The 24,307-nt window shown below is 48.0% G+C and overlaps 1 protein-coding gene and 1 long non-coding RNA gene across 4 annotated transcripts; one reads left to right on the forward strand and one right to left on the reverse strand.

Annotated features, from left to right (window-relative positions):
- Positions 1–241: 241 nt before the first annotated feature.
- Positions 242–24,023, reverse strand: ANKRD16 (ankyrin repeat domain 16). 3 transcript variants are annotated; one of them, XM_019933216.3, is made up of 8 exons: positions 23,406–24,023; positions 21,303–21,523; positions 19,728–19,770; positions 16,637–16,745; positions 15,985–16,146; positions 14,801–14,879; positions 12,250–12,428; positions 242–4,587 (listed from the first exon to the last, which is right to left on the reverse strand). In XM_019933216.3, exons 1-8 carry the CDS (start codon positions 23,723–23,725, stop codon positions 4,339–4,341), a joined length of 1,362 nt encoding a protein of 453 aa, XP_019788775.1. In that variant the 5' UTR covers positions 23,726–24,023; the 3' UTR covers positions 242–4,338. The 3 variants fall into 3 exon arrangements, with proteins under 3 accessions (XP_019788775.1, XP_073657613.1, XP_004313550.1); XM_073801512.1 differs by lacking the exon at positions 242–4,587 and having other exon boundaries at positions 11,783–12,262; positions 12,336–12,428; positions 23,406–24,019; XM_004313502.4 differs by lacking the exons at positions 242–4,587; positions 12,250–12,428 and adding an exon at positions 12,949–13,766 and having other exon boundaries at positions 23,406–24,012.
- On the forward strand, positions 16,730–17,435 carry LOC141278087 (uncharacterized). Its single transcript, XR_012330350.1, has 2 exons — positions 16,730–16,901; positions 17,104–17,435. It is a non-coding gene; the product is annotated as an uncharacterized lncRNA (long non-coding RNA).
- Positions 24,024–24,307: the final 284 nt, after the last annotated feature.

Here is a 24,307-nt window from a genome sequence, read left to right on the forward strand (position 1 = left end):
GGACGAGGGCAGGAAAAAAGTATGAAAAAGTAGAAACACTGTATTTGTGTAATGAGAGTATGATTACATTGAATCCCCTAAAATTGCCTTTTGGTGGGGCTTCTCTGGTGGCACAGTGGTTGAGAGTCCGCCTGCCGATGCAGGGGACACGGCTTCGTGCCCCGGTCCGGGAAGATCCCACATGCCGCGGAGCGGCTGGTCCCGTGAGCCATGGCCGCTGAGCCTGCGCGTCAGGAGCCTGTGCTCCGCAGCGGGAGAGGCTACAGCGGTGGGAGGCCCGCGTACCTCAAAAAAAAAAAAATTGCCTTTTGGTTTGACTATAATGCTATTAGATAAAATTTGGGTTACAATGTGCACCTGCAATTATACCCACTTAATAGAACCCTATGTAGCAGTTGAGAAGTGTAAGGTGTGCCTATAAAGTACTAGCATGGAAGGATGTCCAAGATATAGTTATGAGAGAAAGAAAGTGAACCCCCCAAAGAAAGTATTAAATTATGATCATAGTTTTTGTAGTACCCTCCCCTGCAAATGTATGTATTTGATTACATACATATAGATAAAAATCTGGAAAACTGCTCACTAAGCTGTTACCTCTGGTTGGTTCTGCAAAGGATAACAGGGAACTTTCACTTTCTGTGTTCATAGTTCTATATTGTTTGTGTTATTTGCATGCTTACACTTTTATTTTAATAAACATTTAAAATCGTAAGCCTTTTCTGCCCTTTTACGTTTTCCTGCACTTGATCATGTATTCATTTTGTATAGTTAGCAATAAAAAAGTTTAAATCACCCATTTTATATTTTTAGTCTTTTTTAAAATTTAGTTTTTATTTTATATTGGAGTATAGTTGATTTACAATGTTGTGTTAGTTTCAGGTGTACAGCTAAGTGATTCAGTTATACATATACATATATCCATTCTTTTTCAGATTCTTTTCCCATATAGGTAATTACAGAATATTTAGAGTTCCCTGTGCTATACAGCAGGTCCTTGTTGAATAAATCACCCATTTTAGCTACACCTTTTCTGTCTTTGGTAATTGCATTTAAAAAAATCTAATTCTTAAAACTCGTGCTCACACTGAGGCCGGCACAGACCCAATTCTAAACCAGCACTGTATTTAGCTTTTCACAAGTTACCAGGCTCTCTGATGGGAAGAGCAGCTGTTCTATCAAATGGCAACTCCTTCCTCCCGCAGTGAAAATGTGGAATCACCCAGCTATTTTCATCTGCGTAAATAATAATTTCCTTCCATAACCTGCCTTCTCCCTCTCCTCTCTCTTTCCTGTTTATCTGAGGGGAAGCTGTGTGTGCTGTCTAGCTGGACTTGGCTGTCAGGAAGGATGGTGACCACCTCAGAGGGGATAAACTAGAGGAATTGGTCTTATCAACAATCATCACGTGAGATCTCTCTCTCTCTCTCTCTCTTTTTTTTTAAAGAAGAGTCAACTGTGAGTCTTTGGTTGGTCCAGGAATCTCACAATTCTGAGCCTGGGAGTTGGGTCAGTGGCTCCTGACACCTCATCTCCCACGTGGGCCGACCCAAAGATGCTACTTCCTTCAGGAAACCTCTTCTTCCCTCATGGGAAACAGAGCGAACAGAAGGTGATGATGGCTTCTCAGGGAGCACCCTCTCAAATCTTTGCTCTGAACGCACTCTAAATCACAACCTCCTCATAACTTCCTCTTATTTTACTCAGAGGTATTTTTCAAGCCTTCCTGTAGAACTGGGTATTTCGTTTATAACATAGCCTTGGATGTATTTACTCGCCAATCTGCCAGGGGGACGATTTGTTTTGTGATTTGCCCCGTGAAAATATCTAGAGAATAGGATCTTGTTAGTTGCTTGAAAACCACTTGTAAAGAAGAACTGGTTCGAGATGATTTGTGGGTTGTTGTTTTTTTTTGGTCCTTCCCTGTCCTTGGCCCTTCCCCCCACTTCCTCGTGGGTTAATCGTTTTGAAGGATGTTACTTGCCTACAGAGTGTACCACCCCATCTTCGGATTAAGAGAAAAGGGAAGATTATTGTTGATCCCTGAGGTCTGGGGACCCCTGTTCCATTATTGGACACTGGCAGGTGGGCAACGTCCCCACGGTAAACCAGCCGAGCTGTTGCAATGAGTCACAAAGCTGGGACGTCTGAGAAACTCATGTCACAATCAGTTGCTCCTCTCTCCCTGGTCCCATTCTTCCCTGACATTTGGAAAAATATGGTGAAGATCAGTTAACCCAAGCAATGCAGATGCTGACTATAGAAGAGCCCCAGGTACACGATCTCAGGCCCTGCTGTCGGCCTGGCAGCCCGGCCTCTCCTGTGAGCTCCTTTGACTTGGCAAAACAAAACTGAAGTGAAAACCAAAAGGCAAAGCAGGGGAAATGTGGTCGGGCTGTTTGCCTGCTGTCATTAGCAACCCACTTTCGATCCACTTACTATTTCGGACACCTGCATAGTAAAAGTGTTTGGTTATTATCATGGGGGGGTATCCTACACGCTGAAAAAAATGAGTAAGACGTGTGTGTGTGTGTGTGTGTGTGTGTGTGTGTGTGTGTGTGTGTGTAGGCGGCAGGAAATTCACCCCACCGAGAAGTCAGGCTCACAAGTTCGGTGCTGAGGCCAGTGAGAAAAGACAACTTCTGGATTATGTTCCGGCAGATGGAGTGGGAAACTGAAATTCCTGCCTCGGCACAATTCTCACTAATATTTATTAATTTTTTGGGCTGCATTGGGTCTTCGTTGCTGCGCGCGGGCTTTCTCTAGTTGCAGTGAGCGGGGGCTACTCTTCGTTGCGGTGCACGGGCTTCTCATTGTGGTGGCTTTTCTTTTTGCAGAGCATGGGCTCTAAGTACGCAGTCTTCAGTAGCTGTGGCACGTGGGCTTTGTTGCTCCATGGCATGTGGGATCTTCCCGGACTAGGGATTGAACCCGTGTCCCCTGCGTTGGCAGGCAGATTCTTAACAACTGCGCCACCAGGGAGGTTCCCTCTCACTGATATTTAAAAGAGAGAAAATCTCCCAACTATTGGAAAGAGGTAGCGATGCAGCCTGATGCCTTCATGGAGAAATGCCTGGGTGACTGGACGTTCGGGGAGCGTCACACCCGTGACTAAGAGGGCAGGGTGCCAGCTGGGTTTTCAGACACTTGGCTGTAGGGCAGACAAGTTATTGAACTTTGCTGAGCCTCCACTGGATTGGATGGGTGCTTTTTTTTTTTGATGTGGACCGTTTTTAATGTCCTTATTGAATTTGTTACAATATTGCTCCTGTTTTTTTTATGTTTCGGTTTTTTGGCTGCGAGGCATGTGGGATCTTAGCTCCCCGACCAGGGATCAAACCCACACCCCCTGCACTGGAAGGCGCAGTCTTAACCACTGGACTGCCAGGGAAGTCCCTGGATGGGTTCTTAGACTTAAAACTCTAAGATCTGAAAAATTTTGACAATACTGTTCCCTGTTGCTATCAGGGAAACGGACACCACACAGTAAGACATGGAGATGCTTTTAAAGACAGGTTACAAACAAAATAACAATGCCACGGTGCCAACTCTTCGCTCAGCCCCTTCAGTGTGCCAGGCGTTGTACTCTGGCGATTTTGCCGGGTGGGTGTTGTGGCCTTTGTGCAGATGAGAACCTTGAGTCACTTGGTGCAGTCTCCCAGACAGTGAAAGGCAGGGAGAGTCCTCTGCCACCCAAGCCTGGTTCCTGGCATTCATCCTACACACCTGCTCTGACTCGGCATGGGTGAGCTCGGGGGCACCTGAACATGGCATCTCGAGGGGCTGAGATGCCCACAGAGGAGTCACATGACTTTTCACGCTGTCTCTGTCCCTGGTTTGTGAGACGGGAAACAAAGGGGCCACTGTTCAGCAGAAACTGCCCAGCAGAGGCAAGGATGCTCTGTGAACTGGAGTTTCACTTAGGGTCACCAGACCTGGCAAGTGAAAACCCGGGACACCCCCTTAAACCTGAATTTCAGATAAACCGCGAATACTTTGTGAGTGTAATTATATCCTGCGAAATATCTGGGACATATTTATACTAAACAGTACCCGTGGTTTACCTGAAATTCAGATGTAACTGCATCTTCTCTGGCAGCCCCAAACTCACGATATCATATCGTTGTTGTGGACTCCGCTCAGAAAGCCCACGAATCAAAATTCTTTCCATCCTTCGAGGCCCAGCCCAGATAACACGTCTTCTGCGAAGCTGTCTCCTCTCCTGGCCCCCAGCACACTGTGCCTGTCACATAGTCACAGAACAAGCCTTGCTCCTCTCTCAGACATCAGACTCGTGAGGGCAGACGCTGGTCCTTTTCCCACAGCTCCTCACTGTGGAATTCATTCATTCCACACTATGCCAACCGCAAAGCAGATGCGGATGCTGATCTCGTGGGTTTTTTGTTTCGTAGGAAAGCACGGCATTATCCGGGCAGTTATGAACAGCTGCGTGAAGGGATGGGACAAAGTGCTGCAGAAGGGCTGCTCTGAGGCTGGGGTCCTGCACGGCTTCTCTGGGGGGTGGTGCTCAGGGGCCAGGATGAACAGGAGGAACCCACACGACAAGTCAAGAGAAATTTCCAGAAGACACTGAGGGGTAAGAAAATCTGGTCAGTTTGGGGAACTGAAGGCAGGCCTTTGACATGGAAGTGGGACCCAGAGGTCTTCTACGCGGTGGGTGGCATGGGACTGAGCTCCACCCCAAGTGAAGTTGGTGAGTTAGCGGTGGGTAGTGGGGGCACAATATAATCTGTTATAAGCTTTTTGGGCTGCTTGTGAGAATTACACAAAGTGAAGCACCAAGGTGGAAGAAGCGAGACCAGTCAGAGGCCATTATAGGAATTCAGGTGAGAGAGAAATGGGGGAGGCAACGTGGAAAGGGGCTCACTTGCTGTCCCACCTGTTCTGGAACTTGTCGACTCCCCCCAAGAAGTGGAGGCTGTCTCCCTTGGCTCCTGGGTGAGATTTTCCCAGCCGGCCTTGACGGATGGCAGGTGGGGAGGTGATGCTGTGTGACTTTCCCAGGCAGGTGGGGAAAGGCAGTGTGGGTTCTGCCTGCCCTGCCCTCCCCCCACCCCGCATGCTCACCCCTGGGACCCCAGTCTCACTCCGTGAAGAAGCTCACACCAGCCCATAGGGAGAGGCCTCCAGTGGAAGCCCCTGTGAAGACCTGTGGCCGCCAACCGGCCACATGGACACCAGACGAGCCACCCGCCATGCCTGGTCTGAATCCCTGACCCACAGCCTCCATGAGCACGGGAAACGTTGCTTTGAACCGTTAGACTCTGGGGTAAAATGTTGCGCAGCCATAGTCACTGGAACAAGAGGATCCTGGTTGGAACTTGGGTGGGTAGCAGGGGACCTGGAGAAAAGCTGACCCACCTGAGATGCTGAAAGGAGACAATGTTAACAAGACGTAGTCATGAAAGGGATGGAAAACGTCTCAAGTAGGAAGATAGGAGGAAAGGCCCAGATGGAACACATTTTTTTTTTTTTTTTTCCCTGTGGTACGCGGGCCTCTCACTGCAGCGGCCTCTCCCGTTTCGGAGCACAGGCTCCGGACGTGCAGGTCCAGCGGCCACGGCCCACGGGCCCAGCCGCTTCGCGGCATGTGGGATCCTCCCAGACCGGGGCACGAACCCGCGCCCCCCACATCGGCAGGCGGACTCTCAACCACTGCGCCACCAGGGAAGCCCAGAACACATTTTTAAAATCCCTCTTTACATTTTGAATGGTGCATGCATTTCAGCTCGAGAGCTTCATTCGTTCAGTTTAATAATTTGATCCCTGGTAAAATGCAGATTACTCAGGGACTGGTAAAATTTGAGTTTTTCATTCATTTATTAACATCTTAGCATGGATAAAGATTTTGAGATGAAATTTTCTTTTCAGTAAAGAAAATGGAGGGGGACTTCCCTGGTGGCTCAGTGGTTAAGACTCCACGCTCCCAATGCAGGGGGCCCGGGTACGCTCCCTGGTCAGGGAACTAGATCCCACACGCATGCTGCAACTAAGAGTTCACATGCCGCAACTAAGGAGCCTGCAAGCCACAACTAAGGAGCCTGCAAGCCACAACTAAGGAGCCCATGAGCTGCAACTAAGGAGCTGGCGAGCCGCAACTGAGGAGCCCGCTTGCTGCAACTAAGACCTGGCACAACCAAATAAATAAATAAGTAAATTAATTAATTAAAAAAAGAATGATTAAAAAAAGAAAAGGGAGGCACCTGAGGGTCAAGTGGGGAGATGTCCCCAAGGAAGGAAAGAGAAAGAAAATTCAGGACACAAAATACAAATGATGCCTCCATAGGGCGTCAGCCCTGACTCTTTATCCTGCTGCTGTTACCAGGGAAGATGCCCACAGGTGACATGCATGTGCTTACCATGTGCCGGTCACCTCAAGCACGACCCCACTGAATCCTCACAATGAACACGGAAGGCACACAAACAGCCCTCATCAAGGCAGCTCTGAAAATGGCATGTGGCAGAGACCCCATCTGGCCCCCAACTTTGATTCTCTGCCAGCTATCATGGCTAAGCTGTGGCCAGCGGGATGGGAATGGAAATGATACACCTGCCTTCGTTTTTAATTTTTTAAAAAAATTTAAAAAAATTTTAAAGGTTTCTTAAAACATTTATTTATTTTTATTTATTTATTTTTGGCTGTGTTGGGTCTTCATTGCTGCACGTGGGCTTTCTCTAGTTGCAGTGAGCAGGGGCCACTCTTCGTTGCAGTGCGCGGGCTTCTCATTGTGGTGGCTTCTCTTGTTGCGGAGCACGGGCTCTAGGCGTGCGGGCTTGAGTCATTGTGGCTCGTGGGCTCTAGAGCGCAGGCTCAGTAGTTGTGGCACACGGGCTTAGTTGCTCCGCGGCCTGTGGGATCTTCCCGGACCAGGGCTCGAAGCCGTGTCCCCTGCATTGGCAGGCGGATTCTTAACCACTGCACCACCAGGGAAGTCCCTACACCTGCCTTCCTAAAACGGGGGTGCAACTCCCTTTACAGGCTGGTGAGCAGTCTTAGGGCCTGGACCACTGACATCGGGAGTCTGCCTGTCCCCAACTGTCCTAACCCACCCTAGGTTGGCTTTGCCCAGGCTTTTACCTGGGAGAGAAATACACTTGTGTTTATGCCTCTGTTATTTTGGGTATTTGCTAATGGGAGAATTTATATTGTAACTAATGCAGGCAACAAAGGAGGTGTGAATAGAGTGGATGGAAGCTCCGAGAAGGAAAAGTTATGTGTGTAAATGTTTTATTGATCTTCCCTCCCCACATACATGCATATAAGGTCAGGAAGGTGTTTTTGAGAAAATATGGGATCCACACTCATGGAGGCCCATTCTTCTTTGCTTTTGGAGTATGTGTTTTTCTTTACTTGCGGAGCTTTCTTACTAAGCGATTTTTGTTTCAGTCTAATGTTAAATGATTAAATTGAGCTAGTTAAGCCCGCGTCAACTGGAAGAATGGGGAGAGAGCGAGACCAGAGCTGTGGACCAAGGGACAGGGTAACCTGCAAGCTGGACTTCGTTCCTAGGTCTTTTATGTTCATCTGAATCTTAGTTGATTGTGGATTTTCAGCAAAACGGGGAAAAATAAAGTCCACGCATGCTGTAGTCTGGCACGGGTGAATGCTCTAGAATCTGAGAGGTGCTCTGAAGTTATCAGAGACTAATCCAAACAGACATACCCCACTGCATCCAGGCGGTGTCTTTCCACTCCAAGAATTTTAGTTAGCCTCTATGTACGACCATATCTATTCAAAAGAGGTTTTCTAAAAAAGGAGATATATAGGAAATTATCTCTGCAATGCTGTAGTCTGTTTTTTCTTCACTTATAAATGCACACCAAAAATTTTAGTTACCACGTGAATTTTGTGTAGAGCCAATTCACTCAATATAAAAAAGGCTCTCACAAATCAAGACAAACAAAACAACAGTCAAATATAATGCAAGACGTTGATTTCACCAGTGGTCTCAGTCAATGGCCTCCCAGTATCCAGGCTCTGGGTGGTGCCCTCTGGCGCATGCTCTGCTTGGCAGGAGGACTTGCTTTGGCTGATGGGATGGGAGTGTCTGCACACACAGGGCAGAGACAGAAGGGCACTGGAGTCTCTTTTTCCTCTGTCCAATCTCTGCCGCTGTCAGGAGAGCAAGCCCGGGCCAGCCTGACTGAGGAAGGGACCCACACAAAGCAGAGCCGACTGCATCCTGCACGGCTGGCTCAAGCGACAGGACGCCACCCGCCCGGCTCAGGTAGGATCAGCAAACCACCGGAGGACCCGAAGCCTCTGGAGAAATCAACAGTTGTTTTCTAAGCCACTGAATTTTGTGGTAGTTTGTTGTTGACTAGGTCATAGCTAAACGAATGCTGATAAAAACTGAAAAAATGTAAATGGCCAGTAAATCAATCTAAAGATCTTCAATCTGATCCATAATTAAAGAAATGCAGGATTACAACAGTGAGATGGTATATCAAGTTAGTAGAAATTAAGAACGTGGTAGCACAGCTCTGGTGATGTGTGTGGGAATCAGGCACTTTCCCAGGTGGTAGATTTTAATTAATTAATTAATTTCAATTTTTAAATTTGTTTCAAAGTTAAACTCAGGACACATTGACTTCATAGGAAATCCACTGGAATGTTCTAGGCTGAACACCTGTTTCCCCTTAGTCTTCCCTAACAGAGCATGTACATGCTAACTACTTTCATTTTGCAGTCACTGCTGTCCCACCCCTACCAGTTATACCAAGACCACCTAAACTGTGTGTGTGGTATTCTGAATGTTCTTAGTTATGCCCTAATTTCAATAACTGAAAAAGACTTTCTGCCATAAGCTGTCACTTGAATTCTTTGACTACTTTTGAAGTCCCAAGAACACTGAAATGATTCTCCTTTGGGGGGATTATTTTATAGGTATTAGTGACTAGCCCCTGGGGCTGTGCTGGTCCCAGGTGGTAGATTTGCTAAGGTATTCCAGCAACACCGAGTATGGTGGGTGTGTGGACTCGAACGCCACCTCCTCTTTATGGGATTTCCTACGCTGCAGTACCAGGAAGATTATAAACCACGTTTCCTGGGCTCCCTTCCAGCCACACTTCTGGATGTGAGTTGGATTCTGCTAACTGCAGAGCCTGGAGAGGCGCCCTGATCCTGCCAGCAGTACCACTGGTCCTCAGGCCATCCTGGTAACCGGGCGAGGAACGCCTGGAGCAGTGAACCCTGAACAAGAGGTAATCACCGCTCTGCGGTGTTTTTCATCTTGTTTCATGTGCCTCCCGGGATGCCACCCACCCTTAAGTATGCTCTGAGTCTTCCAGAGACGGGGAAGAAGGAAAAAGAGGTTTAGCTCACACCACGAGGCTGGCTGAAATGCCTGCGTCCACCCTGAGGTTGACGTTCTCAGGCCAGAAAAGGCCCCGTGGCAGCGCCTGGGTGGCTGATGAGTGTAGATATTCCCCAGCGCTCTTCTCAGGAAGCCCTTGGCCTGTCCATGTTACAAAGTCAATCACCTTTCTGGGGGATGTTACAAATGCTTTCCCATAGGCCTTCCTCATGCAGGCCAAGCAAATCCTACTGTCACGGCTCAGGTCAAAGGCCAGGCCTCACTTCTACCTCGTTTTTCTCGAGAAACATCACATCCCTCTTTCAAATTGGGTCTTGAACCCTCCACACTCTTGCCGGCTTATGAAAGCAATTTTAACAAGTCTACAGACCGTCAAATGTAAGTTCACATTGTTATTCGCGATGGTAGAAAATGTAACACACGTGTTCCACCAACCCCACTCCCTCTAAATACCGATGTCAGTTGAGGTGTTTGCGTGGGTCCACCTGAAGCTGTCTCCTTACCCTCCCTCCGCTCTCCTGTGCGCCTGGAGCTTGGCCTCCACGGACTTCCGGTCCCCCTCCCCCACCTCCCGAAGGACCCGCTCCCTAAACCTGCTTTCAGTCGAATTTGACAAAGCTTCACTGGTTATCCCATCTACATCTCATCTTAACGAGATAAAATAACCCCAAAATGACAACATAAAGGAATAAGTGTGGACAGTCATACGATGGGGCATTAGACAGCCATTAAAGTAAAAGGTCACAGAATTCTGAAGAGTATTAGGATGTGCTTGAGATGTAAAGTTGGGGTAAACCGCACATACAGCATCATCTCAACTATGTACATTTACAAAGACTAGGAAGAAGTAAGGGTGGTCATTTCAGGGCAGCGGAATGATCGGTTTTGTTTTCTCCTTTACTTTTTTATATTTTACAATGGGCTCTATTAAAAACAAAAGCCTGGGCGAATAAAAGGGACATTGCTCTGTGCCGCCACCTGCTAGCGGATCTAGGAACAGCAGGCTGGATAAAGTGTTGCTCCCCCCCGCCCCCCAACAGCAGAGCTCTCATTTTCTGAGTGTGAGTTTTGTGCTTTCTTTTCCATGTTGCAATCCCTTTTCTACTTTTGTCTTGTAAATACTTTCTTGTATAACTTTTTTTGGTAATGTGTGTTGGGTCCCAGCTATTTTCAAATGACAGCAATTCTTTGTATCCCTTCCGGCTTCTGCTCTGACCTCTCACGTGGATCAGCTGTGCTCTCGGAAGGACCGGCCACGGTCTCTGGACGTGGGTCATGGATGAGGCGCTGGGAACCCTGGTGAAGGTGGCAGCCAGCATCGGCGGTCAGCGCCCTTGGTCACATCAGAGCCCCGACGGCTGTGCGGGGAATGCATCTGAGGGGGCGCAGGAGGAGAACTTGGGCTGTGGCAGCAGCAGTCTGGATGTGAAGCCTGAACCAGGGAGTCACCATAAGGATGGAGCTGACCAGACTGGCCGGGCCTCCTGTAGAAGGAAGGGACCCGGGGAGGCGGGATCAAGGGCGGTGTCACAGCTCCGACAGCAGGCGCAGAATGAATGTACACAGTTTGGGGGAGGCTAGGGTTTTTTGGGGTTTTTTTTTTTTTTTTTTACAATTTTTTACTTTATATTAGGGTATAGTTGATTTACAATGTGTTTTTTTTTAAATTTTTTATTTTAGGGGGAGGCTAGGTTTTGAGTGAGTTGAGTGTGGGGCAGCCTTGGGACATCCATGCAAAAACGTACAGCCGGCAGCAGAGGGTCAGGGCTGGAGGGACTCAATGGTCAGGGGGCAGTGAGATGAGATGGATGAGACGGGTGGAGGCACACTCGGCACAGGGACAGTGCTGAGCGGGGACAGAAGCATGTATGGGATAGGCCCTGACAGAGGCGCTCACGACAGAGACGGAAAAGGAAGGTCAGAAAGGAAAACCCAGAAGCGTGTTGTCGGAGGTGACAAGAAACGAGCTTCCGGAAGGTGGGAGTGATTGATAATTGAACTGAAAGGATCAGTAACATGAGGGCTAAAGGCACGTTACTTGATTTGGCAATTGGGTCCCGGTGACCTAAAAGCAGCAGTGAGGAAGCCAGGCGGCAGGGGCCAGCAGTGCCCATGAACTGGGAACCAAGCACAGGCTCTTCTCTAAGGAGGTCGGGATGAGAAAGGATGCTTGAGATGGAGGATAATTAGGAGGGGCTGCCCCTCTTAAGAGCCAGGGATGGAACGAGACTGGCCAGGAAAGGCACTCAGCACAGCATCCAGGACACAGCAAGTGCTCAAGAAACAGAAGTTATTGTTCACTCGTTGGCTATCTCATGATCTACAACCTTACCATGTGCCAGGCATTGTTCTGGGCCCTGTAGATATAGTCAGTGAGCAAGAGACACAAACACCCTGGCCAAGGAGCTTACATTCTCGTGGGTGAGACAGACAACAGAGAAAATAAATAACTCAAGACAGCTGGTATATTCCACAGTGGTAAATGCTATGGAGAAAACATGAACTAAGGGAAGAAGATATAAAATGTTGAAGGAGGGAACAAAATTCTAGATCTGGTGGCCAGGGACGGGCCCCACTTTTAACACCCAAAGGAAGTGAGAAAAGTACCTATAATTAGGAAGTGAGAGAATAATACTAATGATCACCACCATTGTCATTAGCATTCTCAATATATTACTACTGCGGTAATAGGTTGTAATTATATCATCACCACTATCTTTGCCACAATGAATGTTACTATCATCACTGCCCTCTCTGGCTCTCGAGTAGCTTTGGCAGCAGCATCCAGCAGCCCTGTCCACGCTACAGGGGCGTTTTCAATGGAGACCCGTGTACTGGAGAACCAAGCATAACCCGACAGACCATCATCACGGCGAGTGTGTAAGGCAGAGGCACAGCTCGGGTGGGAACACACCTGTGTGCAGTCACTGCAAAGAAAAAGCTGCTTCACGTGTGTGTTGAGGGGAGAAGGGCAGCCCCAGACCGGTTTTTCTGTCCCACCTGCAAGTAGGGATGCACGTAACAGGCCATCCTCAGACCCAAAGGCAGGGACACGAAGACATCTCTGGAGCAACAGGAAACGGTTAACTGCAGCTGGAGAAGGTGCAGATGGAGACAGTGTGTGATTCAGAGGTCCCAGTCGTGTTTCTACCAGCACATTTATCTGGTTGTTAGGGATAAAAATCAGCCAGCACCACCTGGGAATAACAGAGAACTGGACATTCCTGCTATTTGCCCAGCCTGGCACGATGCTGAGAACGGGGGTGAGGGCGTGCGATGAGTTCTTACTAGATGACACTGAACGAGGGGACTGAGTCTTGCTTGTGATTGATGCAAACGCTTTTTTAACAGATTGACTTGGACTAATAATTATTATTTGCATATAAAGAAAAGGAAAAGATACAGGAAAAGAATCCAAATGCCTGAGGACTCATCCTTTCTTCAATCTGTTTAAGTTGCTACAAAATTTTTCAAAGTTACAATGTCGAGTGTTTCACTTCTGGACAGCCACAAGCTTCCGTGGGCAGGTGGAAGGTGGGACAGGAAATGTGACCTGTGGGACAAACCCCATTTTTCAAATGAGGTCGTGGAAAGGCTTTGTAAATATCTTCAATGCGTTTTGAGATGCCTTTATTATCCAAAGGGAGCCAATTCAGAACTTGTCATTAAAAAAATAATAACCTCAAGATTAAAACATTATAGCTCAAGGAGCAGTGCTTAGACTATAGAAACGTTTCCATTCCTTGTAAATGTCTATGTAAACAGATCCCAGCATTTCCTTCCAGGCTTTGAAGCCAAAAGTTAAACCATTGCAATGCCAATGAAAAGCCCATGAAAGAAGAAAGTATACAGGCCAATTATGTTTTACCTCTCAAGGCAATAGGAACTTGCTATATTCTAAATATTATTATCATGGCCTCACCACACACTCTTGATTATAAAACATTTCACACACATACATAACAGTATGTACACTGTATTTTCATGCTTCTCTAAGGATTCCAGACACTGACTTCATCAACATCATCTGACTCCACTGGAAGGGCAGAAAAAGTGAATCAGAGATTATGGAAAGATTCCGATCATGCGGTGTGCAGTCATACAGCCAGGAAGACAGACGTCTCATTCCTGGGGAATCCGCCACCAAAGCGGGGAGTGCAGGAGAGGGAGGGCAGAAAACACTGGCTACTGGCCCATTTCATTGCATCTGCAAACAGATTCAAGCAGCAGGACGTGGATTACTGTGGGTTCACTGTTTTCCTCTGGAAACGCCCTCCGCTGTTGCGCTGTGGTTGAAGCACTGAAGGACGTCCGGACTCCGTGTGAGCTGCTGAGCCAGGGTGCCCGTCATGTCCAGAGAGTCCTCGAGCCCAGAGCACAGGAGGAACTTGACGCAGGCCGCGTGCTGCCCCGCGCAGGCCAGGTGCAGGGCTGGGTGGGGACAGAGGCACCCAGCTCAGTGCATCACCTACAGCAGTACTGACTGGGGAGCAGGATGCCCCTGATAAAAACACTGACTCTTTCAACTGCACAGATTTCATAGTTCCATATTCTTCCCTATGACTTTGCCTATTCTGGATCAAAACATTTTTCCTTTTAACCTGACTTGGTCACAAATGGTTTTAAAAGTAACAAAACCAATCAGAGAGAATTTGAGAGACTTGTCTAAAACAACAAAGTAAGTTAATGAGAAATAGGAGACTTTAAATAGTACAGAAGACATTTTCAAAGTTTTGTGAATTCTCTGTGTAAGTGAAAATATCACCATGAGTGAGAATGACGTAACAGAAAGAAAAACTGCTGACACATCTTCCCATTCTGGTTAGAAATTGGCGCCGAGGGTTTCTGATGTGCTGTGAGCCATGATCCTGGGTCCTGCTCCCCTGTCGTTAGGAGAAAGTTTGTGTCCTGGGACTTAGTGATCTTCCTCTGCAGCCCTGGAGTGAGTTGTGAGGCATCACAAGGTCCTACTTAACCCTTGCAAGATGGACACTGGTGCATAGAGTGCTACTGAGGAGGTTTATTCTAAAGTCCAGGTCTAAGGAATTAGCTCTGAATATATCTTTCTGAGCCCAAAATCTAAAAAATTATAGTGATTAAGGTTTTAAAATACATTCCGTAGAGAGAAGACCTATGAAGAATCTATGTAACACCTGGGGAGCTGGTGTGATCATGGATTAAGATAGAAAGTGCTTTGATGTCACATACGTTGTGTGGTTTAAAATAATCAAAACAACAACAGTAATACCAGCAGCAGTAAGGAGTAGTAGTCATCATCGTTACCATGGTAACAGCAGTAGTTCTATAGCTTTGCAAATGGAGGAGGTGCTTTTTTAAGGAAAAGTTGCTGAGCTACTAGAGGAATAATATTAAAAGTGATGATTTTAACATAGAAGTCCATTGTTTACATGGTTTACATTCAGTTTACTAATAATTTTCAAAGCACGTGTAAAATGAGGTCGTACCTGATCGATTTCTTTCATCCTTGGCGTTGATGTCGGCACCCAAGGACAAGAGTGTCTGGATTGTGCTTACGTGTCCTTCCTGAGAGTTGAAATAAAGGTGTTACCACTGTAACAACAAAAGCAAGCCTTAAACACGAACTCTAATGCACATTAGGTGCTTCTTCTAAAATACTCGACTGCTGAAACTGAATTTTCATATCCAAAGGAAGGCTCATCACATTACTCTCGAACTTCAGCATAAATCATTAAAGATGTAGGTGACGTTTAGTTATTAGAATACAGATGATCAATTTTGTAGCCAAATCACTGACCACTATGGTTGGGTTTCCCTCAGTGTAAGGAGTATAAATCTTGTGATTTACTCAGAAAGCACAATTCTAAATCTCCCAAGCAAACACACTCTTTGCTAAATCTTTAGGGGAGAAATAAACTGGAAAAGAGCGTAACCTCCCCTGGATGGGATTCTTATCATAGCTGGCATTGTCCTTTGTGAAGCAATCGATATACCTTTGTCCAGCCAGTTAGCCTGTCAGTACCTGCTGAGACTGAAACCAAGGCTGCAGGTTCAATCTTCCCACTCGCTTTTATCCCCGTGGCCATAGACCATGCTCTTAGCCCACCCTCAACTGTATACCCACGTTCTCAAAGGGGGAACACAGGCAGGGGAGTGCAGTTCACCAGAAAAATGTTTATTCCTGTTGCTAGGAAAACAAGTAAAGGCAGGCGGCCAATAATATTAAAGATAGTGGCTACTTTTCTAGCGAAAACTTTTGTGTGTCTTAAATACTTCATACATCAGAGAGCCCAGTAAATGCAATTCCCTTTTCTTAAAGAAATCTTCTGAAATCCAGTAAAAGGATAAGGAACTAGGAAGTTCATACGATGGATTTTTACGGCTTCAAATAACATTATTCCTGAAAACAAAAAAGGGCAGGAGGGAACACAGAGCCCAGACATTACATGGAGTAAAGGGCTCTTCTCAGTTTTTACCCAGAAACAAATAAAGGCAGGTTTCTATTTAAAGGGCCACAGGGCTTTAGAATCACGACCATTTTAAGAGTATGTCATGGGCAATTTCTTTTTTCCATAGAGATCGAGCAAAAGAACCACGACTACAGGGTTACTCATCAACAGAGTTAGGCAAGCCTCAGGAAGCAGGAACACTGTTCTGGAAAGAAACAAACCTTAGCTGCGTAGTGAAGTGCTGTGAGGTGGGTGGAGGCTGCTCTCACATCTACGTTGATGCCAAGCTCAGAGACCAAGAATTGGACGGCCTCATTCTGCCCAGTGACTGCTGCCCGGTGGATGGCCTGGGCCCCCAGGGAGTCCTCAGCAGAAACACAAGCCTAGAGGTTGGGAGAGACATGAACAAAAGTAAGGTGCAGAGATACCTGGGTCCATGGACTTCTGACATTTTGGCAAAACTCTGTGGTCTATGTACATTTTCCTGGGCACATGATACATACAAAGCTTTTGTCAGATTCTCAAAGGATGCTCTAACCAAAAAAAATGGTTAAGATTCAACGCTGTAGGCTAAAGTGCCAAACAAATAGAGTTACTGGGGAGAGCCCGTTATTATTATTACGAAACAACTACTATTTATTGAATACTTATTTTGCTAACTGCTTTATGTACATTATGTTATGTAATCCTTATAGTACCCCTGTTTTACAAATGGAAACACTGCTGCTTAAAGAGGTAAAGGGGACCTCAGAGGGGGGGATGTGGCAGAGCTGAGATTTGAACCCATGATCTGAACAACAATGCTTCCTGTTTATCCCATGATCTAAAACTTGTAGGAAGAACTAAAGGGATAAAACCAAACCATTTCTATACCTTGTGTTTTTCGAGGAGCAGCCTGGCTACGTCGATGTGTCCACACTGGATGGCGTCCATGAAGGGCGTGAGGCCACACTTGTCTCTGCAGTCCGGTTCATACTGGCACCTAGAGCCCAAACACAAAGTAACAGCTGGGAACAGTCACTGCTTCAAACCCAACGGTGCTGACTCCTGACCACCTGCCTTATAGATGATCCGTGAGAATTGGAGTGCTTGCCCTCCTTCCCCACCTCAGTATCTGTACCGAGCTCTTCGAGAGCAGGTTGGTTTCCCCAGCAAACCTTCTCCTCCTCTAAGCTTCTTGTCACATTTTAGGGACCATGATCTCTCCAGCTTCTCATGCAGAACCTTGAAGTCACCCCTCATCCCTCATAGCCAATCTATTACCAAAACCTCTCAATTCTACATCCAAAATATTAAACAAACCTGTATCCTTGTCTCCATCTTTGTCTTCACCCCTTAAGACCAAGTCAACAGGGACCTCCCTGGTGGCGCAGTGGTTAGGAATCCGCCTGCCAAGGCAGGGGACACGGGTGCGAGCCCTGGTCTGGGAAGATCCCACCTGCCACGGAGCAACTAAGCCTGTGTGCCACAACTACTGAAGCCCGTGTGCCACAACTACCGAAGCCTGTGCGCCTAGAGCCCGTGCTCCACAACAAGAGAAGCCACCGCAATGAGAAGCCCACGCAAGAGGGATATATGTATATGTATAGCTGATTCACTGTGTTATAAAGCAGAAACTAACACACCATTGTAAAGCAATTATACTCCAATAAAGATGTTAAAAAAAAAAAAAGCCCTCACCCCACAACTAAGAATAGCCCCTGCTTGCTGCAACTAGAGAAAAGCCCATGTGCAGCAACCGAGACCCAGTGCAGCCGGGAAAAAGAAAACAAAAGACCAAGTCAACACGCAACAGCCTCCTACCCATTTTTCTCTCTTTGGTTCTGGCCCAGCCATTCTGTTCTCACCACTAACAGAGTAATCTTTTCACCATGTAATTTGGGTACAGCCTCTCCTGGTTAAAAGCTTTAACTACTTCCCAACCACAAAGGACAAAGCCTAAAACCTCAACATGACCTCCCACGGTCAGGATTATGTGGCATCCACTCACTTCTCCGGGATCCTCTGGCCCCTCCTCCCTGTGCTTAAGGCGACCCCCCTTCTGTCCAGTCCCACTTTCTTCTCGGTCCCACAGCCTATTTGTCCTCCTTCTTCTGTTCCTATTGCTTCATGGTCCTACCTCCTTTCATTCCTACCCGTCTTCCCTTCTCCCCAGTCCTCCCTTCTTCCGTTCCTACCTTCCTCATGGTCACACCTGTCTCCCCTTCCTCTCGGCCCTACCTCTCACCTGTCCCATCTTCTTCTGTTCCTACCTTCAACGGTCCTGCCTGTCCCACCTCCTTCTGCTCCCCAGGGTGCCAGGCTCTTTGCTGCCTTTGCACTTGCTGGTCCCCTCTGCTTGGAACATCCTAGTGCCATTCTTCACCTGGCCACTCCAAGGCATCCTTCAAATCTCAGCTTCAGGAGGACCTCAGAGGCCCATCTTCTCCCCCAGATCTACAGGACGACCCCTGCTCCCGCAAAGCATTGTGGACTTTCCCTTTGTAGTATCATCACCATTTGAAATTTTATGACATTTCTGTGATTGTGTGTCTATACTTGGCTTCCACACTAGCCTGAAGGCTGTTAGGGAAAGAACGGTGTTAACTGCTTATCACCCAGTGCTTAACACACACAGGAAGTGCTTAGAAAACATCTGTTGAATGAAGGAAGGAGTATTTATGACTGCAGGTATACAGTCCCAACGCGTAGGAGGCAAGCCCTACACAGTGATGCTTTCGGGGCACTACATGAGGCCTCCTCCTCTTCACTCATCGTCTCCTAGGTAACCACTTCCATCCTATGGATTCAATCGTCACTTCCATGCTGACGAGGCCCCCTCCTGTATCTCAGCCCACACCTCTCTTCTGGGCTAAAATCTGTGTCTAACTGCCCGCTGGATGTCTCTGCCTGGGTGTCTCACAGGTACATGTGACTCAACATGCCCAAAAGTGACACTGCCAGCTTCTCCCCAAGCCTGCCCCTCCTCCCCAGGTGTCATCTACCTCGGCAGGTGGCACCAGCACAGCACCAGCTGCTTAAACAAGACACCTGGCCATTTTCCTGGACTCGTCCTTCTCCCTCATTCCGTTTGTCCCTTTATTCACCGAGATCTGGTGATTCTACCTCTCAAGTGTCTCCAGACCTTTCTCTTCACCCTATAGTCAGCATCGTGGTCCAGCCACCACCATCTCTCCTGTTCAACTGCAACAGCCGCCGGACTGCGTTCACAGCACCCACGCTTGCTCCCCCTCCAATCCATTCTGTTTCGCAACCGGGGGATCTTTGAAAAATAAAAATCTCTTATTATTCAGTGGTATCTTATACGCTTAGCACAAGATCTGGAATCCTCAGGTGGTGCCCAGTGTCCCACTGGCCCTGAATCGCCCTTCCTCTGCAGCCTCCCCGTCACTCTTGGGACACAGCAAGTGCCTATCTTCTTTTGGTCTCTTCCATGCACTGTGTTTGTCCCCGGCCCTGAGCATTCACGGTACTGTCACCTCTGCCTGGAATGCCCCCTCCACCCTGCCCCCATTTTCAGCCTCTTCCAGGTCATAGCATCAGTGTCACTGGGGCCAAGATCCCTCACCCCTAGGCCACGTCCCATGCTGTTGTGGGGACCTCGCAATTCCCTGTAATGCTCATCAGACTCACACGACATGGGCAGCATCTATCTTCCCTGCCCGTCTGTGAGTTCCATGGGTTGGGGGGGAAACCGCATTATCTTGTTGCTGTGGTAGCCCCTGTGCCTGGTACAGTGAGTGCTGAGTGAGCATATGAATGTCTGTTGAATGAACAGATAAAAGGCCAATGTTTCCCCAGCTATTTTTGTTTCACCTTCTTTATCTGCTTAAGTCCTTTGTTCATGTCTGTTTTGGTACCTTAGATTCTTTATGAACATTTTGTCTGAGCTCTGATATTATGCAGCACTGATATTAACTGTCAATTAGCAAATATTTTCCTTAATCTGCTGTTCTGTTCTTACCTCTGAAGAAGCACCTCTACTGCCTCTGAACAGCCATGCATTGCTGGGTGGAGAGAGTTGAGAATGAGAGCTTTTTAGCACAAAACCAAAATGCTTCTTCCCTCCTGGCACCTCTCTGTGCCCCATCCCTCTAGCTGTAACTTCCAGGAAAGAGTATTAAGTTAGGTACACTGCCACCGCCCCAGAAAAAGACAAATTTAGCTCGATGAGTGGTAAAGGGTGATGTTTTCACTTAACAGGTACAAGGCTCACACTTGATTATCTTGTCTTTATGAGACTCTGATGGCAAACATTCAATCTTAAACCTGCCTCCTCACTTTCGTGCTACAAATCCCTAGGACCAGTCAGTTTTTTCCCAAGAAATGTAAAACATTTTAAGAGTAATCCATGACAAAATAACCAGGAATTTAATTCTCCTGCTAGAAATAACTATCCTCTATAATAAAGATTTCGAGGGAGTTCCCTGGTGGCCTAGTGGTTAGGATTGCGAGCTTTCTCTGCTCTAACCCGGTTCAATCCCTGGTCAGAGAACTGAGATCCCACAAGCCACACAGCGTGGCCAAAAAAAAAAAAAAAAAAAAAAAAAACAGATTTTGACTACCTACTCTCCACTATTTTGTGTGAATGACTGGGCACTGACTGTTTCTCCACAAGAGCAGGGTAGTTCGTCAAACAATTCATGAGCAGAGAAGTTTTTCCACTCATGTGCAAAGTTTTATAAAGGATTCTTTAGTCCCTAACTGTGGCCAGAATAACTGTGTGCCTATCTCCTCAATTACATCATGTCACAGGCATTGATTTCAGAGAAACCTAAAAGCCCTGTATTCTAATTCAATGTGCTATCCAGAGGGCTAAAGATTATGTTCTAAATGTCTTGACCTGGACTCTTGGTCTGCTTAGTGCCCCTTTTGTCTTATACCGTGGTGCTTTTGCTTTCAACTAAGATAATCTACAAATAAACAGTTCAGAGTTAAGGATAATTACTCCAAACAATGAAAATGGTAGTCCAGATTTATATTCAACATTGTCACTAGATAAGTCACATCCATTGAGCCCTGGTATTTAATTATAAGCACCTATATTTATTTAAATGGACAGTACCATAGTAGGTATTACTGAAGATAGAAGGAAATAGTCCCCTTTCCTTTTGCTTTTAATAATAACAATGTCAAAATGGTTGTGAAAATAGCAGTTGTAGCTGTCCCGTGCTCACTGCGTGTGGAGCACTGCACAGAGGGCCTTGCATGTGCCTTAATCCCTACGACCTTGTGATATGGGCATCATCATTATCATTATTTTGTGGCTGAGGAAACCTGCTCAAGAGACTAAGTTCCTTGCCCAAGGTCAAAGACTTAGTAAGGAACAGAACCAGCCTACCATCTAACTGGGGAGGAGAAGACAAATGTATGTGAAAAGTCACCTAAAACAAGAAAGAAGAGCATGTTAAGGGCCCGGTGACACTGGTTTTAGAAACTAAGTGTTTGCCAAAATACCCCAAAGCTGCTCGTATTCCTTGCCATTTCCCCAACCCCTCGCTCCCTGGTGGGTGGCATCCCGCACAGCTCCAGGTCATACCTGCCGTGTGCAGCGGGGTTCTCCCAATCTTGCTCTCTGTCTTCCAGGCAGCTGGGCAAACAGCGAGCAGGTACTGGAGGATCAGAGGGTCGCCTTCTCGGCTGGCAATGTGGAAACTGTTCCAGCCATCTTTGTTCTTCAGCAGTGGATTGGCGCCATGCTCCACGAGGTCCTGGACCACCTCAAGATTCCTCCTTGTGCAAGCCATCATCAGAGGAGTCCTAAGATTAATTGGGACAAGCTGTCAGACGGAAGGGCAGCTGAGGCATTAGAAGCGCTCGACCAGGGCTTCAGAAAAACGCACACCCTTGGCAGAGATGGAAGACCTAGAGGACTCGAGAGTCTGGGAAGCAGGAAAACAGCTTTGGCTGGCAACTTCCCTGCCTGTCGTGAGGGCCCTGGGAGAATTAACAAGGGGAAAGTGATTGTGACGTGGGTGCCCCTACAGGTGGGGAATACTGAGGAGGCAAAGTTGTTTCTGAACTAGTTTTTAGTATGGCACTGAATTGGAATAGAACTAGTCAAAATCACAGTTTGTGCTTAATATTTGCATAAGAGGTACTCTGCTGGACTTATCCCATTCACCTCAATCAGTAACCGATAATTAAACTGTTCTGAAACGGAGTTAAAACAGAGCAGATGACAAAGTGCCTTGCCGTAAGGAGCCTACATTGGTGGAGCAAATGAAACGGCGTGATTACAATAAGGTTGTGAACTGATGTGTGTCCACAACTATGGGACAGTGAACTACATCACTATCAACTCCTCTTCTCCCACATCAGTGATTTTGTGCTTCTGCCTTCTCATCTGCTATGACTCTCGGAAGCAGGGGCAGGTCTTGTTTACCTCCTGTCCCAGGGGCTGGCCCAGCTGAAGCGCAACGTAACTACATGGGTCTCAGCCAGGATCTGTCCTCTGAGACTGCTTTGACATTACTTAATTACCAACACTATTTTGATTTTTTATTTTTGGTAATGTAGTAATGATAGTGAATGAGAAATCAAGAGGGAGACACCCAGATAAATGAAGGCTGGAATCTTCAAGAGTGCTTCACAGAGGGAATGAATCCAGGTAAGGGACTTGAGAAAGCCAGCAAGGTGAGAACAGGCAAAAATGTCTCACTGTAACTGCACTTCCCAAGCACACAATCAAATGAAACGTGCCCTTTTAACGGTTGTTTGGGAAGACTGTTTCCTTACCCATAGAACTGGATAAGCATAAGAAAATCAGTTTTGTGCTTAGTCACAGCCAAAGTGCAAACCTCAAAAAGTCACCAGGTCTACGCCCCCCGCCCCCCCATGCCAGTGGGCAAGATGCACTTTGTCTAGCTATCTGGCTGTCTGATGTGTTCCTTATTTATATCAGATCAGGAATCCCTTGTGGATTCATTCAGGAACTTCATTATGTTATGAATCTTCAGATGTTCATAACCTCTAAGGAGGTGGACAGACATAGTACTAAAAACGATGTGGATCTAACACAATGCAATTACTTTGTGTGATGGTTACAGGTGAGCATCGTTGACTGTGGAGGTGGTCATGCAAGGCTACACGTGATAAAATCACACAGAGTACCCCCCCACACACACGTGTACGTATAACTGGTGAAATCCGAGTAAGTACACTGATTGTAGCAATTGCAGTTCCTTCTTCTTGTTACCTTACTGTGGCTGTTAACATGTTAACTTTGGGGGAAGATGGGGGAAAGGTGCATGGGACTTCTCCCATGTCTTTGCAAATTTCTGAGAACCTATAACTACGAATTTCAAAGTATAAAGTTAAAACAATGTCACTGGTGAAGTAATCATTTAGCTACATGTTCCTAGAAGAACATCCCGCCCTGGGGCTCATGCTATACGTAGGACATATAGACAATTTGTAGTTTGCTTATACTCTATCTGATCATGTACTTTACTGTTCTCTGCTCTATCATGGGAGGCAGTCTGGAACAGAAGATCGGAGCAGTTAACCCCATAAAGGTAGCAACCATGTTCTGCTCAATAGGGGAAGGCTGAGGGGCTATGGCGTGGGGGCCGACCAAGGAGCGGGAATCTACGATTCTGCGGGGAATGGTGAGGGTCTCTCCGCAAGTTCCGCCACCTACCAGTCGGCCTTCTTCAGGCAGTCGACCGCGGCCCCTCGGCCCAGCAGATACCGCACGCAGTCCCGGTGGCCCATGGAGGCAGCCTCGTGCAGAGGCCGCTTGTAGTCTCGGTTGGCAGCCTCGATGTCCAGGTCCCAGGCCTCGACCAGATAGGCCAGGATTTCCCGGCGGCCGTGGCGCGCGGCGCAATGCAGAAGGGTGTCCCTGGCCGGCCCCGCGCAGCCGGCGCGCCCCGCAGCCCGCAGCTCCTCCCGCAGGGCACACAGCCGGCCTTCCTGCACCAGCCGGCACAGCCGCCTTGGGTCCGCGGGCGCTGCCATGGCCCCTGGCTCCGCTCCTGGTCCGCCCCCGCCCCCCAAGGGCCCTCCCCGACCCTTCCCCCGGACGCCCCCGGCCTCGCCCTGCCGGCTCGGCCCCGGGCGGGCGCTCAGGTCTCCGGCTGACCACGCGCCCCGCTGGCCGCCGCGAACGCACGCTCGGAGGCTGCAGCCCGCGCTGGTTTCACTTTCCGGCGAAACATCAGGTGAACCGCGGGACCGCCGCTGCCGGTCCCGGTCACAAGCAGAGCGGACCCGCGGGGACGGGGTGGGGCCCGCGCGTCCCCGCCCACCGCAGCCTGCCCCGCCCACAGCATCGGCCCCGCCCCACCCCGACTGCCGCAGCCCCTCAGTGGGTCCCCGAGCTCGGAGGAACTCTGGGAAAGTTTCTGTTCGCCTCTTCCGCCCTAGCGGAAGCACGGACGGGGCGGGGCCCGCTAGCGGTAGCCACCCCTTCTCCGGGTGCGCGTTTCGATTGGCCGCCAGAGAAGTCCGTAAGCACGCCCCCTCCGCACGCGCGTTTCAATTGGCCAGGGGCGCATTCCGTCAGCGCCGGCGGCGGGCTCTTCCCTGGGCTGCGGCGGG

The sequence above is a fragment of the Tursiops truncatus genome, chromosome 2, assembly GCF_011762595.2.
Source record: "Tursiops truncatus isolate mTurTru1 chromosome 2, mTurTru1.mat.Y, whole genome shotgun sequence".
Lineage (NCBI taxonomy): Eukaryota > Metazoa > Chordata > Mammalia > Artiodactyla > Delphinidae > Tursiops > Tursiops truncatus.